The following is a 16,044-nucleotide window of genomic DNA, read 5'->3' as shown; positions in this document are numbered from 1 at the left end:
CAGGGGCTAGTGCTCCAGGGACTAGTGCTCCAGGGGTTAGTGCTCCAGCGGCTAGTGCTCCAGAGGCTAGTGCTCCAGGGGCTAGTGCTCCAGGGGGTTAGTGCTCCAGGGGCTAGTGCTCCAGGGGCTAGTGCTCCAGGGACTAGTGCTCCAGGGGTTAGTGCTCCAGGGGCTAATGCTCCAGGGGCTAATGCTCCAGGGACTAGTGCTCCAGGGGCTAGTGCTCCAGGGGCTAGTGCTCCGGTAGCTGTGTGCTCCAGGGGCTAGTGCTCCAGGGGTTAGTGCTCCAGGGACTAGTGCTCCAGGGGTTAGTGCTCCAGGGACTAGTGCTCCAGGGGCTAATGCTCCAGGGACTAGTGCTCCAGGGACTAGTGCTCCAGGGGCTAGTGCTCCAGGGACTAGTGCTCCAGGGACTAGTGCTCCAGGGGCTAGTGCTCCAGGGACTAGTGCTCTAGGGGTTAGTGCTCCAGGGGCTAGTGCTCCAGGGGCTAGTGCTCCAGCGGCTAGTGCTCCAGCGGCTAGTGCTCCAGGGGCTAGTGCTCCAGGGGCTAGTGCTCCAGGGGTTAGTGCTCCAGGGGCTAGTGCTCCAGGGGCTAGTGCTCCAGGGGTTAGTGCTCCAGCGGCTAGTGCTCCAGCGGCTAGTGCTCCAGGGACTAGTGCTCCAGCGGCTAGTGCTCCAGCGGCTAGTGCTCCAGGGATTAGTGCTCCAGGGGTTAGTGCTCCAGGGACTAGTGCTCCAGGGACTAGTGCTCCAGTAGCTGCGTGCTCCAGGGGCTTTTTTCCTCTTCTCATTAGACCATTTCTATCAGTATGAATACGCTGTCCATTCAACCACTGTTAATAGAACACGGCAGATGGCTCCGTAATCTTATTTTCTCTGACAGTTTTACTCCTCTAATGGTCAAATCCAGGGACAAATAGCCTACACTTGCTGCCCCTGGTTGTTCTTCTTCTACTTCCTCTTTTTCTGAGGGTCATTAGTGACCCACACACCATGAAGTCCAGCGGTCAGTCCCAAGCCACCCTCTCGAGTCCCAAGCTTGCCCTGCGCAGCATCTGACACTGCACGCCTAGGCTTGCTCTCAGTTTCCTCATCCACCTCCCTGGCCTCTTAACTGGCCTCCAAACTTGATCTCGTCTTTTCCTTGTCTCATTCCCTCCTTTGATTCTTCTCATTTCCTTCTGTAGCTTAACGAACTATTGATCAGCTCAGGACACACGGATGTACACGTCCAGACCATTTCTAATGAGCTCTAGCCGAACACACCAGACGAACTCTCCAATTCCTCACTTGGATGTCGAGCAGCCATCTCAACTGGACGTTGAGAGGAACTAGGAAGTCTTACTTAGCTTTTCTCTATTTCCCGACTTTCTCTCTCCACCCTTCTCCACCTTGTCAACAGCAAGTGTGAGTGTTAGTGTGTGTGAGTGTGAGAATGTGAATATGTATGTGTACACATGCACACACACACCACATACACACACACACATACACACACACACACACACACACACACACACACACACACACACACACACAGAGCCTTCCTCCAGCACGTCTGTTACTACTATGGTCAAACCACTGTTACCTCCTCTGGCTTCTTCCTATTTTGACCCTAACCCACTTCACTTATTCTCAACACAGTGACCAATGTAACTTCTTTTTAAACCTGTCAGATCATGTTGCTAACTCCTCAGTGGCTCCCATTTCACTGAGAATTGTAGCCAAATTTCTCACAGTAGCCTATGAAACCTTCCAGAATCTGCCATCCTTTTGTCCCCAGCAAGCACCAAGGCCCTGCAGTCCCTCCAAGTCTTTGCTCAAATCTCACCTTGTCAGTGGGAACATTGACTATTACAGACAGCTACATGCTTGCCTGGAAGACCTCCTGTTCTGTTCTTTCTTCTTTCTTTCCTTTCATGCGTTTCTCTACTTTTAACATACTATTCATTCATTCATTCATTCATTCATTCATCCTTCATTTATTTGAGTATTTTCTTCCTGCCTTCCCTTTAGAAAGGGAAGAGAGATTTTTGTCCATCTGGCTTATAGTTATTTCCTAAGAGACTAGAACAGTTCTTCAGAAATAATATATGTGATAAATATTTTTTGGGTAAGTGGATGAGTAAATATGTTTGAGGGAGCACCAAATCATAAGTTCCCTCAGACTATTTTATCGGGGTTTGCAAGCTGTATTTGGGACCAGAGTAATGGAATACCATAGAAAACAATGAGGCTCGAGGACACAGAGGATTGGATTATGAAAGCCTTTGTAGTAAGGGAAGCCCAGGCCTGAGACCTTTCTTCCTTGCAGTAGTGGGTCGTAAGCAGACAGCAGAAAGGCACAGTTCACCGTATCAAAGCACAAGCAACTTCACTCAGCCTAGAAACTTACAAGATGGTGTAGCCAGGTGTGCTAGAGCCACTTGTGACATCAAATTTTAATATAACCTATAATATTTAATATAATCAGAGCTAAGAATAATTACATAGTTTATATGTTTGCCTTATGTTTACCAAAAAAATGTTTAAATTTTAAATCTATAAATTAAAAAAAAAAACAAAAATCAAACAAAAGTATCATTAGGGAGGCTGATGTTCTAGGACTTTCTACATACATATGATTTTTAGTGATTGATATGAGCGGGCTTTCTTTGTCTAATTCATCCACCCTCTTTGCTTGTGTGATCGGAGCTTTTCATCTCCTCCATTACGCTCAATAAGAAACCTAGCGCATTTCTCCTTCTTAACTTCTCATGTTCGTCAGACCGCCACCGAAACCCACGGATCTCAGTGAGACCCATCATGGATATCTAGTCGGCCGTCAGTCGGCTCCACCTGGGCAGCTCTTGTTTTCCATCTCATCACCAGCGCTGGGTCAGCAAATCTCACACTCACACATGCACGCACGCACGCACGCACGCACGCACGCACGCCATTCGCGCATGCCCACACGCACGAGCATTCATTCATGCGCTCTTACTGTGACCCTGTGGAACAGCAAGTACTTTTCAAGTACTTTTCCAGATTTGAAATGTGAGTCGTAGGGAGGTTACTCCCCACGAGAGTCAGAGAGGTGCTGCCCAGAGATCCAGGACCCGGAGCTAAATTTGTACCTGGATGTTTGTGCCTGACTCTAGGGTCTTTGCTCCGAGTGGTCTCTTCCAGCCATTCTGTAGTCCCTGGAGCAGCCTCGGCCAACAGCTCTTTGTCTTCAGTATAATACGGTCGGCCCCTCATTGTCAGAAGCTCCTCGGTTGGATTCTGTTGTCCACCAGTTCCCACCGCATCCCCATCTCCAACTTTCTCTCTTCTCGGACTTTGAACACTTCTGAAAAGAACTCCCACTGCAATCTACTCCCTTTGTTTTGTGGCTTCCTCAAGCACACATTGACTGTTCTGGCCCATGCTACCTAGTTAGGTCCCACTGTACACAGGGCTTCAGCTCTCTCAGAAACCTCAACCTCTCCATTATCGCCATTGCCCACCCCGCCCCATCCTTTATTGTGGGGGGGGTCTTTCCTGTGTACCCTACTTAGCACCGCTAGTGCATACAAGATGTGTGTAGCAACAACACATCCTCCCCTTTGACAGCCACACCACCATCACCCTCCAGCTGTGAAAACCAAAACAACTTCACACACTATAAAATGTCCCCTGGGGGGTAAACGATTATCTTAAATTGAAAGCCATTGTGTTCTAAGCGTTCATGTGTCCTTCTGTTCTGAGGGACTTGATCCTATATCAAGCCCCCCCACCCACCGTAGCATCCAGATCAGTACCTGGCATGTAGCCAGAGCTCAGTAAATAACTGCTGAAGAGGACACGGTGGGTCTTCTTGCCACTGTATTGTGCCTTGGCAGTAACCCTGTGATTCAGGAGCTCAAGCACAGACCATGTGTGCAGCACCATGTGCTGACCATGACCTTTGACTAGGGGATCATGTGGGACAGCAAGGCTGAGGGAGACCTTTGGGAACTTTAACTAACATTTACGTTGGGGGCCACAAGCCTTCCATTCCATCCCAGATCTACAAAAAAAAAACAGGAACTGAGAAAAGCTTATCCAAAATTACGCATCAAGGCTGGTCTGGTGGTAGTGGGTTATAACCCAGCATCAAGCATTGAATCCAGAAATGCTAAATGGAATTATTAAAAATTCAGTTATATCAGTTCTATTAGGATTAGCATATGGGTGTCAAAGAAGACACGGCCCCATTTTCTTATAGAAAAAAGCACTGTCCTTGACTATAAAAGCTTCATTTGGGAGTAATAAACAAAAATTAAAAACAAAATATTTTCTAGGAATCCTATTCCCAACTTCTACCAACCCTTATCACACACTTGGCGCCATGTACCCAGAGCTATCACACTACACCATGTACTAGCCTGGGCTAACTGACGTCAGCACTCTCACACTGAAATAGGTTCTATTACTTTATGATGTGATGGTTGATCTTCATTGTCAACTTCATGAGGTTTAGAACACGGTGGAGACTGGTGAGGTCCACCTTTAGGTGTGTCCCTGATCTTTCTAGAGAGGATTAACTAAAGACTTAAGACCTATGCTGAATACAGATGGTACTATCCCATAGGCTAAGGACCCAGATAGAAGAAAGGGACAAAAGGGGGAGAGTCAGCCAGCTGTCATCATTCCTCCTTCCCTCCACTTCCTGTTGGCCATGATATCAACAGTGTTTCTCCTCTACAGCTCCTGCTACCAAGATCTTCTGTCCAAGCACATGGGCACTGAGTGAGCCCTTTGAAACTGTGAGCCAAGATGAACTCTTGCTCCCTTAAGTTGCCTGTATCAGCAAACTTTGGTCACAGCAAAGCAAAAGTAGTGAACATATGGGGGGATAACTGGACCGGTCTCAACATTACAAATAGATTAATGAGTGGTTCAGTGCTTTGTCCAGTTGCAGGGCATCTGAGCCAGAATTGAAGCCCAGAGAGCTTCCTCGGAGTCCAGGAGCGTAACAATAAGATGAAATGTGATTGACAGCTGGGGGGCAGCACCTGCTAACAGAAGTCACTTTATCAGTTTTCCCCACCAGTTCCCTAGCACCCATCAACTTCTGTTGACTATGTTCTCACCAGACACACTTAAGGTGAACACCAAACAGATGTGGTCTCCTCTAAACACAGGCAGAGGGAGAGGGCTGAGGAAGCCAATGGAGCCTTCAGCCTCTACAGCGCCTCTTGTTTAAGCCATACCCAGCCCCTGACTGAAATAAGAGAAAGCTCATTGTCAGCCTGCAGGCAGCACTATCTGAAAGTAGAAGAGGACGGTCCCTAGTTCACTGAGCCCCAATTCATGGATGCACAACCCCAGTATAGTGGCCTGAAAACCCAACAGTACTCCCCCCAGCATTAGCTTTGTTCCCTTCTGCAGCCTGGAATTTGGGAGGAAGGCTTTTCAACTTCATAGCAAAGGCATTGCCTTTACATGAAAGCACAGCCTGCCTTGCTGTTGCTTTAATTATGTAAAGGTTCTGGTCTATTATTCTGAAGATCTAACACAGTCATAAGCCAACCAGCCAACCTCTGCCTATTCACAGACCCACCCCTTCTGCCACCACTGGTGTTCACAAACAGCTGGCCACCTCGTGTGCCCTTGCTCCCCATGAGTTCCCAAAATGCTAGACATATTTATTTATTTATTTATTTATTTGGTTCTTTTTTATCGGAGCTGGGGACCGAACCCAGGGCCTTGCGCTTCCTAGGTAAGCGCTCTACCACTGAGCTAAATCCCCAGCCCCTAAAAATCTTTTTTTTTTTTTTTTTCGGAGCTGGGGACCGAACCTAGGGCCTTGCGCTTGCTAGGCAAACGCTGTACCACTGAGCTAAATCCCCAACCCCCATAGACATATTTATTAAATGTTAACACACTCGACCAAAGTTCTCCCCAATGCAGATGCCAGCGATCATTAGATTTGAGGGCACTTCCTGCTTATGGGACCTAGGTCTTCCAGGAGAGTGAGTGAACTGGTAAGCTCCCTTCCACAGACATTCTTGACAGAAGTCAGTCGGTGTTCTTTGACAATGAACCTGCAGAGAGAAAGCTCTTGCCCTTGTAGAAAATCCCACTGGGGATTTAGCTCAGTGGTAGAGCGCTTACCTAGGAAGCGCAAGGCCCTGGGTTCGGTCCCCAGCTCCGAAAAAAAAGAACAAATAAATAAATAAATAAATAAATAAATAAATAAATAAATATGTCTAGCATTTTGGGAACTCATGGGGAGCAAGGGCACACGAGGTGGCCAGCTGTTTGTGAACACCAGTGGTGGCAGAAGGGGTGGGTCTGTGAATAGGCAGAGGTTGGCTGGTTGGCTTATGACTGTGTTAGATCTTCAGAGTAATAGACCAGAACCTTTACATACAAGAACTCATGTGCATTAGTTAGAGTCTTGTCCAGAGACACAAAATGCCTTAGGAGTGAGCAATGACCCTTTACTTGCTGGAAGGTTCTGTGGGAAGGGCACTTAGAACTGAAGAGTTTTGTAGGAACCCAGCTCTCTCTCCCTGGCTTATGTCTGCACTGTTCTTTCTGTCTGCTTCTCATTCCCCAGCAAAGATCCTTAATGCCATGCCACTGGTAAAAAGGGCATCACATCCAGACATGACCTCTGTCATCTTTCCACACTGGGACATTGCTAGGTGGTACCTGGACTATTTGTTACCTATGACCCCTCCTCCTTTTATCTGGGGTGTGTGCCCAGGGGGATTTCTTCCTCCCAGGAGGCTCACAGTGACCACAACAGGGATTTGATTGTGAATAAGCATTCATTGAGGAACCTTGGAGAAGGTAGGGTGGGGTGGGGTGGGGTGGAGGAGGAAGCATGATTTCCCAAAGCAGTACTTATGATCACCTCTGAGGAGACAAAACCATAGTGATGAAAAACCATTGATCAAGCAAGCTGGGAAGTAATCACCGTGTCCTCAAGTTTCTGAGGTTTACCAGCAATATCTCAATTTAGCTGCTGGCGTAGGCCGTGTTGAGCTCCTTCTGGATCGGTGCCTCTGAGGAGATCCATTCCTATTGAATGCGGGCTTCATAGTAACTGGCAGGTGGCTGGTGATTTTTTTCCCTTAAAAACAGGCTTAAAAAATCACCCATTTTCAGGAACCACCCTGAGATAAAAGCTGTGAATACTTTTAGGTGAATCCACTCCAGAAAGCTGGGGGAAAGAAAGACTCACGAACCTGTGGCCTCGGATGGGCAGAATGGATCTTTTCTGAGACAGTGTCTTTTCACATAGCTCTGTCTGTCCTAGAACTCACCAGGTTAGGTCTGAACTCACACTACTGCCTCCTCGGTGAAGGGACTAAAGGGGCATACCAGACTGGATACTCTAAATTCACTATAAACTAGGTATTGCCTCTCCCCACCTTCTCATGTCACCAGGAGAAAAGCCAAACTTTTCTCTCTCTGCCAAAGGATCCCATCACTAGATGCAAGCTTTATGGCTGTTTGGGACAGGCACATTTTAAAGGAGTTGGCAGGGAGTTTGGGGAGGCTCAATTCTGGTAGCTTTGCTCTAGTTTGCTGACATCAAACCAATAGCACACACCAGTGGAAAGTCAGCATCGAGAAAGAAGGAAAGGCAATAGGTTGCGGTTTTCATGTGAATGTTTATCCCACTTTAAAAAGTTATTCTTTAGTCCTTGTGCCCTTTACACCTGTGTGGTAATTATCTTGTGGGTACAGCTACATAGCTTTTGTTTGTTTGTTTGTTTGATTGATTACTCATTTATTGAGTCCATCTCCCTAAGTAGACCAGGATGGTCTTGAACTTCAGACCCCCCAACCTTTGCCTCCCAAATGCTGGGCCCAGGTTTACGCCACCATATTTGATAACTTTCTAAGAAATGATGGTCACTTGAGTACTATTTTTTTCTAAAAATGTTGGCCAAGAAGGGAGTAAGTCTGTAATAGGCCCCAAACCACTTTGTTTTCTTTTGTTTCATATTAGACCATGAAATTTTGTTGAATAGTTACATTGGGGAATTCCACAGTAGGAGAAAAGAAGAAACGGGTCTGGGAATGGATACAGTTGGGTAGATAAGAATGACTCTTGGCCTGTCCTGTGTCCCAGGTTCAGGGTTGTTGGAAAAGGAGTGCAAGGAAGACTCTAGAAGCCTGGGAGTCTGAATCTGTAGAGAGCATGGGGAGATATTCCTGGGAACAAAGGGTGAGGGAAGGCTGTGTGTCTCCCAAAGTGGATAGCATATGTGTCCCCCAGCTGTAGTCAGGTCCCCCTCTCTACCCCTCAAGTAAATTCCTAGAAGCAAGTGCTTCAGGAGTTCTCTCTTATCGCTGAGCTCCATCCCCTGCCCTTGGTGGTTGTTCTGAGATAGTTTGGTGAAGGCCAAGCTGGCCTGGAACATATAGGGCCGTCCAGACTGACCTTAAACATGAGGTCTCCTCACCTCTCCCTACCTGGTGTGCCCAGCTGCGTTTGCAAAAATGCTGATTCCTTCCCATGAGTGCCTGCGAGCTGGGCTCTGCAGTCATCTTAGGCACAATCTCTATTCTGCCCCACACCTCAAGGTCCTGTTTCCTAGAACTGCATTGTCTGTGGGCTCACAGGTCACAGGCTCGCCGATCTCACCCAATTTCCAGTCAGCTTGAGAAGTAAAGAAACGCCAGAACGAACCAGAGAGCCCATGGGTCCTGAAGCACAGCTGAGCTACCTGCCTGGGGGCAGGGATGGTGGATGAGACTAGCCACGGGGCGTGGGGGTGGGGGCTCCTCACAGGAGCTAGGGGATCTGCAAATGGGCACACAAGAAGGAGGGAAGCCTCACAGAGGTGGGTACAAACTGGCTACAACTGCCTTTTTTTTTCTTTTTTTCGGAGCTGGGGACCGAACCCAGGGCCTTGCACTTGCTAGGCAAGCGCTCTACCACTGAGCTAAATCCCCAACCCCTACAACTGTCATTTTTATACAGGTGAGTTACAGGGGAAACATGACATTATTCCAAGGCAAAAGGAAACAGATGTGTTGTGTCTGTGGGTGAGAAAGAGCACTGACTCCAGCAGAGACAACAGTGATAGAAACAAACATTTGCCTTGGATCTGTAACATCCCTGCCCTTGCCACTACAAACACTTTCTTTTTTTAAAAAAAAATTATTTATTTGTATTTATGTGCATCGGTGTTTTGCATGCATGTATGTCTGAATGAGGGTGTCAGATTTCCCTGGAACTGGAGTTTCAGACAGTCGTGAACTGCCAGGGGGTGCTGGGATTTGAACCAGGGTCCTTTGGAAGAACAGCTGGTGCTCTTAAGTACGGAGTCATCTCCTCAACCCTACCACAGACATTTTCTATTCCTGGGAACAAATCTGCCTGCAGCCAATCACTTTTATGATTGCTTTGTTTCTGTGGACCAGTCTGGGCTAGAGGCCCCTAGGAGCAAGTTCTCAACACAAAGGAGATTTGCCCCAGAAGGACAAAGAACAGCAAACAGAGACAAAGAGCGGACAGAGGATGAGGGAGAAGGGGAAGGGAACAAGGGAGGGGAGAAAGGACTGCCTCTGGACAGAGAGGAGACATGCGGCCTAGAGGAAGATGGCCATTTATAAAGGTAAAGGGGGAAAACCCCCGTGTTAGAATGAGGTGTTTGATTTCAATTGGACATGTTAATTAGGTGAGCCAAAGTGGGTTTTTGATTGCTGGACTTCAACACTTTCATAGCTGGACTTTGGTAGTCAGCCTCAGGGTGAGGAAGTGGTCAAATAAAGGAATAGACCTTGGGGGTCTATTTAGGATGTCACCTAACTAATGGTTTAGCAAGGCAAGGCAGAGGAGTGGGAAAGAAGAGCAAGGCCTGCCAAAGCCGCGTTTGCCATGCTCAGGCTGGCCAGAGTCCCCTTTCAAGTTCTCTAAGAGTTCAGCAGAGCTCACTGTCTCTAAGGCCACAGTCAAACCATGTCGGCCTGGAGCTAGAAAACCACACCCAAGCTCACACCACAGCCATTGGCAGGCACTTGGTTCGTGGACTCTGGATTTCCAGGGCAGCTGATGATCCAAGTTACAGAGGGGCCTGAGACGGCCAAGACAGGAGTGGCCAAGACAAGAGTGGCATCTTTTTTTGCACTAAGTCTCAGAGGTGACTTCCCATTGTCTTTACATATTCTATCTGAGAGAAGTGAAGAGCTAAATCGATTCCTAAGATGAGAGATTGATTACTCATGAGCATGGCTACCTAGAAGTAGTTAGCACCAGAGGCCAGCCTAGAGGATGCTTACACCAGAGGCCAGCCTAGAGGATGCTTACACCAGAGGCCAGCCTAGAGGATGCCTACCCCAGCTTCCCTGCTTATCCTTGCTTAAGTTTCAGTAATAATGGGTTGTTAGCTTTGAAGGGTTGGTGGGTGAGTGTTCTGGGAATGGAGAGGCCCTGGAAATGCAGTATGATCCAAGGTCCTTACTGTACCCTCAGATCTAATAATGATAATGAACCCAGAAACCTGCATTTAGAAAGGACCCCAGGCATGCATCAGGCAAACTGGAACTTAATATTAGGTATAATAATTTATATAAATAATATACTTATGGAACATTTTATATGGTTTTTCTTTCTACTTTATAAATTCAGAACAATAAAACGGCGCAAACAGTAGACTAAAAGCATCTGGGAAGAGTGGGCGGGAAAAGATTCCACTCCTCAGCTGCTGCTCTGGGATCTTGGCATCTAAGTAACTGTCTGAGCTGCCGCTGCTCTCATGGTAACTTAGCTGCTAAATACACTGGCAATTCCCACCACACGTCACAAACGTAAACTCAGTGGAGAAGTGTCCTTGGATCCTGTTCAGAGGCCGCCATCATTCCTTTCCGATCAAAATCCCACCCTACGCAAATACCCCCTGTTCCCCTTCCAGCAGCCTATGACTCCAGGTTGCCATGGCAACCCCGTGAACATTCAATGAGCTTGGTCAATGACTCGCGCGTACAAATAAGCACCCTCAAGTTTCAAACACCCTGGAGGGTGCTTGGTGGTGCCCTGCAATGGCAAAGACTCGTTATTTCACCCAGAAGAAAATGGAGCAACGCTTAGGTATGGCTCATGTCAGAAGGAAACAGGTGATTCTTGCCATCTGTCATACACTGGATGGCAGAGGGACACTGCATTAAAACCATCTCCCTCTAGGCCAAGGGGAAATCTAAGACCCCACAGATAACTAGTCTCCCACTCCATCCCTAGACAGACAGCCTCTGCGCCGACCTGCTTTGCACATAACTGAGCCTTTCCTGTTGTAACGAATGGCTGACCCCTAGTTCTGATATCACGAGAAACAACCAACGCCTTTAAAGGTCTATATTCTGTGACTGCTCAGTGTTGCTCTACCTTTGGGGAGGTGGGGACGTGTGGCAATTCTTTGTATTTTTTTCTTCTTGCGTAGCTTGGCCTGTTTCTGATAACGAGAAGCCTTTTTTGTTATTGTTCATTTTGTTTTGGTCTTAGCGAATCAAAACTGTAAATCAGATTCAGGAAGGAAGGCACCATTAAAATAGCATTTGTTTATTTTTTCATAAATCCTACCAATGTTTGTGGGGTCCTAACAAAGTGCTATGGCTTAAAGAGATATGTAAAACTCAGTCAGTTTTTCCTAATGCCAGCTAAAAATAAGTCAGAATTCTGGCCTAATCTGGAATGACTGAGTTCTACTGATGTTTGATTCTAAGGGCATCTAGAATCAAAATCAGAGATCGTCTTTTTTTTTCTTCTTACATTTCTAAACCCATCTACATAATAAGCCTCTCTTGAGTCTTAAAGTTAACCGTGGAGTGCTTCTAAAAATTGTGCAAGTCTTTCAAAGCAACTCTTAAATTAAGTTGACGTGCTTGCCCAGCTCTGCCCATTGTTTATTTATGATCGCTGTGGGAGGAGGAGGCAGAAAGGGAGCACTCACTCTGTAGACTTGTTCATCCAACCAAGGTACCAAAGGGAACCTGGCAAAGCTGAGGCTAACCAGAAGTTCTGATCTCCTGACCCTCACCTCTGAGCTCTTCATCATTCTGGAGACAGATCCGTCACACCACACTACCTGCATTTCCACACATGCAAATACATGATTTTTTTAATATTGTTTGTTATTTGTGTTCTCAGTTCTCAAATACATAATTTTATCAGGAGACGGTGGCTATTTAAATAAGCCACAAAATCCTGTCACTACATCTGAAGAAATTATCTTTGAGATTTCACACATTCCTTGTTTTTGCAAAACCCACTCCTAGGGTTCAAAGTAGGCAACATACCCATAAACAAGCCGTGACATTAAAGGGCAAGGCCCATCTTACTCACAAGAGGACAGGATCATGGCTACCCTGTTGGCTGGGCACACACAGAAGCCTTGGTTCTTCAGCTGTGTTCCATTCACAGTAACACATCTTTCAACTGAAAGCATAGTTGGCCTGTGACGTTTCTCACAGGCAAAGTTTACCCCACCTAATTTCCTGTTCTGAAAACCTCAAGAGTGTGTGAATGACAACCCACTGGCCTATATAAGAAACTTCCGAGCTCTGTATCCAGATCTGAGGTGTTAGGCACTTCCTCAAACCTACATCTGTGGGTGTGTCTAGAAAACACTCTGAAGAAAACACAGAATTTTGGTAAAAGGGACCTTAATAATGATCAAGTAAAATTGTCTTCCCTATGCAGATGCTGGAATTAAGGAACAGACAAGAAGACATTTCATTTGCCCAAGGGCTCAGAGTGGTACAAGAAAACTGGATTCTGGGATTGAGAATATCCAAACTAGGATGTTTGGTCCTCTGACTCAGGACTGACCCCCATGGGTCTGATTTAGGGGACAATCTGTTTAAAGAGTGACTGATGCTGGGCGTGGTGGCAAAAAGCCTTCAATCCCAGCACTCTGGGAGGCAGGGGCAGATGAATTTTTCAGAGTTCAAGGCTTGCCTGGTCTACATAGAGAGTTCCAGGACAGCCAGAGATACACAGAGAGACTCTGACAGAGAGAGAGAGAGAGAGAGAGAGAGAGAGAGAGAGAGAGAGAGAGAGAACGAGAGAACGAGAGAGAGAGAATGAGAGAGAGAGAGAACGAGAGAGAGAGAGAACGAGAGAGAGAGAGAGAGAAAGAGAGAGAGAAAGAGATATGGAGAGACAGATACAGACAGACAGACAGGGAGACAGGGACAGAGAGACAGAGACAGAGAGACAGAGACAGACAGAGAAAATAGTTCCCAAGTTCTGCCATGAATCATTTGTTTTGTTTTCCCATAGAAGGTATTTGTATAGGCTAAGGAGATGGTTCAGTGGGCAAAGTGTTTAACACAGAAGTATAAGGATCCAAGTTCAGAGCCAGAAAGCTCATATAACTGACAGGTGGGCGTGGTATCCCACCAGTAAACCAAATGCTTGGGAGATGGAGACAAGAGATCATGAGGGCATAGAGGCTAGCTAGACCGGCCAAATTAGCCAGCTCTGAGTTCAGTGAGAGAGGCTACCTCCCCACACAAGGTGGAAAGAAGACATAGCATCAACTGTAGCCTCCATCTGCACACATGCACCCTGCCCCCCTGAGACATACATGTGGTAAGAAAGAGTATTTCAGACTTTTCACACAGGAACTCTACCTTCTTTTAACTTTCCTCAGCACCCCCTGGTTCCTCTCACAGCTCATCCAGATAAAAGGAGAACATGGGTGGGGCACGACACTAATTGTAAAGTATGCTTGCATATCAGCAGCTCCTTGGAGACATGGGTCCACTAAAAGGTGTATCTGGTTCTGTGGTGTGGGGAGTTGGAAGGAATAAGCACATCCTGACAAGAATATTTCACTGTTATCCATTATAGAAGGAATGAGCTTAGCCCTCAGCACAGCCTTCAATATGGCGGCACCGACTCTTGACCAAAGAAGTCAGAGGGAAGCCAGCGCCTGCCTGTGTGCTCACCACATGCTCCAGCACGGGAGAGAACACGGGGACCACTGACCTGCGAAGGAACAGTCCTGTGCTTCCTCAGCCTGGGGGCTCTCCAACACCAAGCACAGTGTGTTGGATAGGGAATGGTTTCTACTGACAGAAACTGTGTTAGCTTCTGCTGAAGCTCGTTAGGAAAAGGAAACTGTGAGCGAGAAACCCCCTCAGAGAAACGGGACATCAGGGTCTGGGGCAAAGTTGGAATGGAGACTTTCACTAATCCAGGGACCCAAGTCCAACCAGGCTTCTTGAAAAACACATGGCAGCCTGAAACACTTTCTCCACAGTTCCCTTGGCAACATCCTGGACTCCCACAGGGAAGCCATTCTGGGGACCTAATTGTGTTAAATACCACTTGGTTCTAACACCTTGGTCCAGAGCCCAGCATCTCAACAGGAGCATCCACAGTGTCCCAGAAACAGTCTTAGGATTTTTGAGGTAATTAATTCTGTCATGAAAATCCCCACCTAATTCTAATCAGCTCTGACCACAGTGGTCAGGGTCAGATAGTTCATCATAGGCCATGCTGTGGCTCAAGAGGGGCGAATATTTCTATTTGTACAAGTCTACTCGTGAGTCAAATGTCTAACAACTGAAGGACCCAGGCGGTCTTCTCTTCAGAAAGCCATATTGACCCCTCGGTGAGATAGAACTGGCAGCTGTCAGATTTAGGACTAGACATTCTCTAATCCTAAAAGTTCCGATTAAAGGCAGATCTCCGCAGGTTCGAAGACAGGATGGTCTACGCAGTGAGACACTGTCTCAAAAACAAAAACAACAACAACCAAATTTTCAGCTAAAGAGATAAACTCATGTTACTTATAAATATATAACTTTATATATTATATGCATTTACAATATATACAGTATACAAATTTTTAAACGTACTACTAAGAACAGGTTTGGAAAGAGATGTTTTCAAAACAAAGGATTACTACTTGTCGAGGTGGGTTCCTGCTTTACCTAGAACTCGGCGGTAGACAACACCCCAGGCCCATTTTATTAGAAGCCAAAGGGCACAGAAGAATGTTGGGGCATGGCTCCTTCTCATCTCGAACACCCTGGCTTTCTACTAGCGCCAGCTAGCACAGACCCATGCTCATCTCCCGAGGCCTGGGCACAGTGCCTGGTGCATGGCTGGTGCTCAAACTCTTGAAGGGATGAGCAAAATGAGTGCTTCAAGTCCCCAGCTCTAAGAGACCATCTGTGCATCCTGCAAAGCAGCCACGTAGCTGAGGCTGGATCAGGAGCGGACGCTTTCCAGCTTCCACACTGTGAGCAGAGCAGTCTCTATTCCCAAGCACCAAGGGAGTCTCGTTCCAATGGCACGCCGTTTCTTCCTCTTGCCTTGGAAACTGGGGCCGCCGTTTATCTTCCAAAAGTTTCTTCGCATTCGACTAGTTCATCTATCGTACGTAGCAAGTCTTCAAACGAAGGCCTTCCCTCTGGTCTCTACAGTTAAAAGTTAAAGAGAAGCTGTCAGTTTCATAATCCATTCCCCAGGAAATTCTCACTGCTCAGATCCTGCAGAACACTCAGAGGTAAAGGCTCAAGGGAGTAGAGAAACACAGGATGACCTCTCTTTGCCCTAATCAACCCCACGGCTGCTGGGTTCCTTTTTGAGCCCTCGATGTTGTGTCCCTGTTTGGGATTACTAGAGTTCTATAGTGCCTGAGAAATCAAGTCTGACTCATTTTGAGGACACTATGTGACCCATCCCACCCCCTTCCCCTTGTCAGCTAACCTCATTTCCTACAATTCAGACTAAGCTCCATCCATGTTTGTAACCAAATCCTCCACTCAATCATTCCTGCTGCTGTCCCTGCTACCACTTCCTGCCCAATCAGCCTCTGTGCACCCCAATCGGCTGGTGGGTGGTGTCATAGCAAGTGACGGCTTTGGTGCAGGATGGGTCTCTGAAGCTCTGTAAGTAACTGGCCCCTGGGCAAGTATCACCCTCGTGAGAGCCTTATGGTCACAGTACAAGTATCTAAGCCTCAAAGGGTTACTCTAAAAATGACATTGAAAGAACTGGATACAAAATATATGTATCTCTCTGGGGTTTACTGTCTTCTATGGAGATGACATTTCAATGTTTC

At 46.9% G+C, this 16,044-nt stretch overlaps 2 protein-coding genes across 14 annotated transcripts in view; both read right to left on the bottom strand.

Annotated features, from left to right (window-relative positions):
• The window catches only part of Txk (TXK tyrosine kinase), a 56,423-nt gene extending 43,941 nt beyond the window's left edge, over positions 1–12,482 (bottom strand). Inside the window, exon 1 of one of the 3 annotated variants that reach the window (XM_087582993.1) lies at positions 12,309–12,482. The gene's annotated coding sequence lies outside the window, so the exon portion shown is untranslated. 3 annotated transcript variants of the gene reach the window in all.
• A 2,252-nt stretch (positions 12,483–14,734) lies between these two features.
• Tec (tec protein tyrosine kinase) overlaps positions 14,735–16,044 on the bottom strand; it is a 108,877-nt gene continuing 107,567 nt past the window's right edge. For 10 of the 11 annotated variants that reach the window (XR_015636833.1, XR_015636832.1, XR_015636831.1 and 7 more), the window contains one exon: positions 14,735–15,397. Coding sequence is in view for 8 of the 11 variants with exons in the window: in XM_087584445.1 (XP_087440571.1) it covers positions 15,314–15,397 (84 nt within the window). In the remaining 3 variants the exon portion in view is untranslated. The remainder of the gene's footprint in view (positions 15,398–16,044) is intronic. The other variant, NM_053432.1, reaches the window with a different exon arrangement.

The sequence above is a fragment of the Rattus norvegicus genome, chromosome 14 (assembly GCF_021556685.1).
Source record: "Rattus norvegicus strain SHRSP/BbbUtx chromosome 14, alternate assembly SHRSP_T2T, whole genome shotgun sequence".
NCBI lineage: Eukaryota > Metazoa > Chordata > Mammalia > Rodentia > Muridae > Rattus > Rattus norvegicus.
Note: the sequence above shows the minus strand (reverse complement) of the source record. Positions and strands in the feature narration are given on the sequence as shown.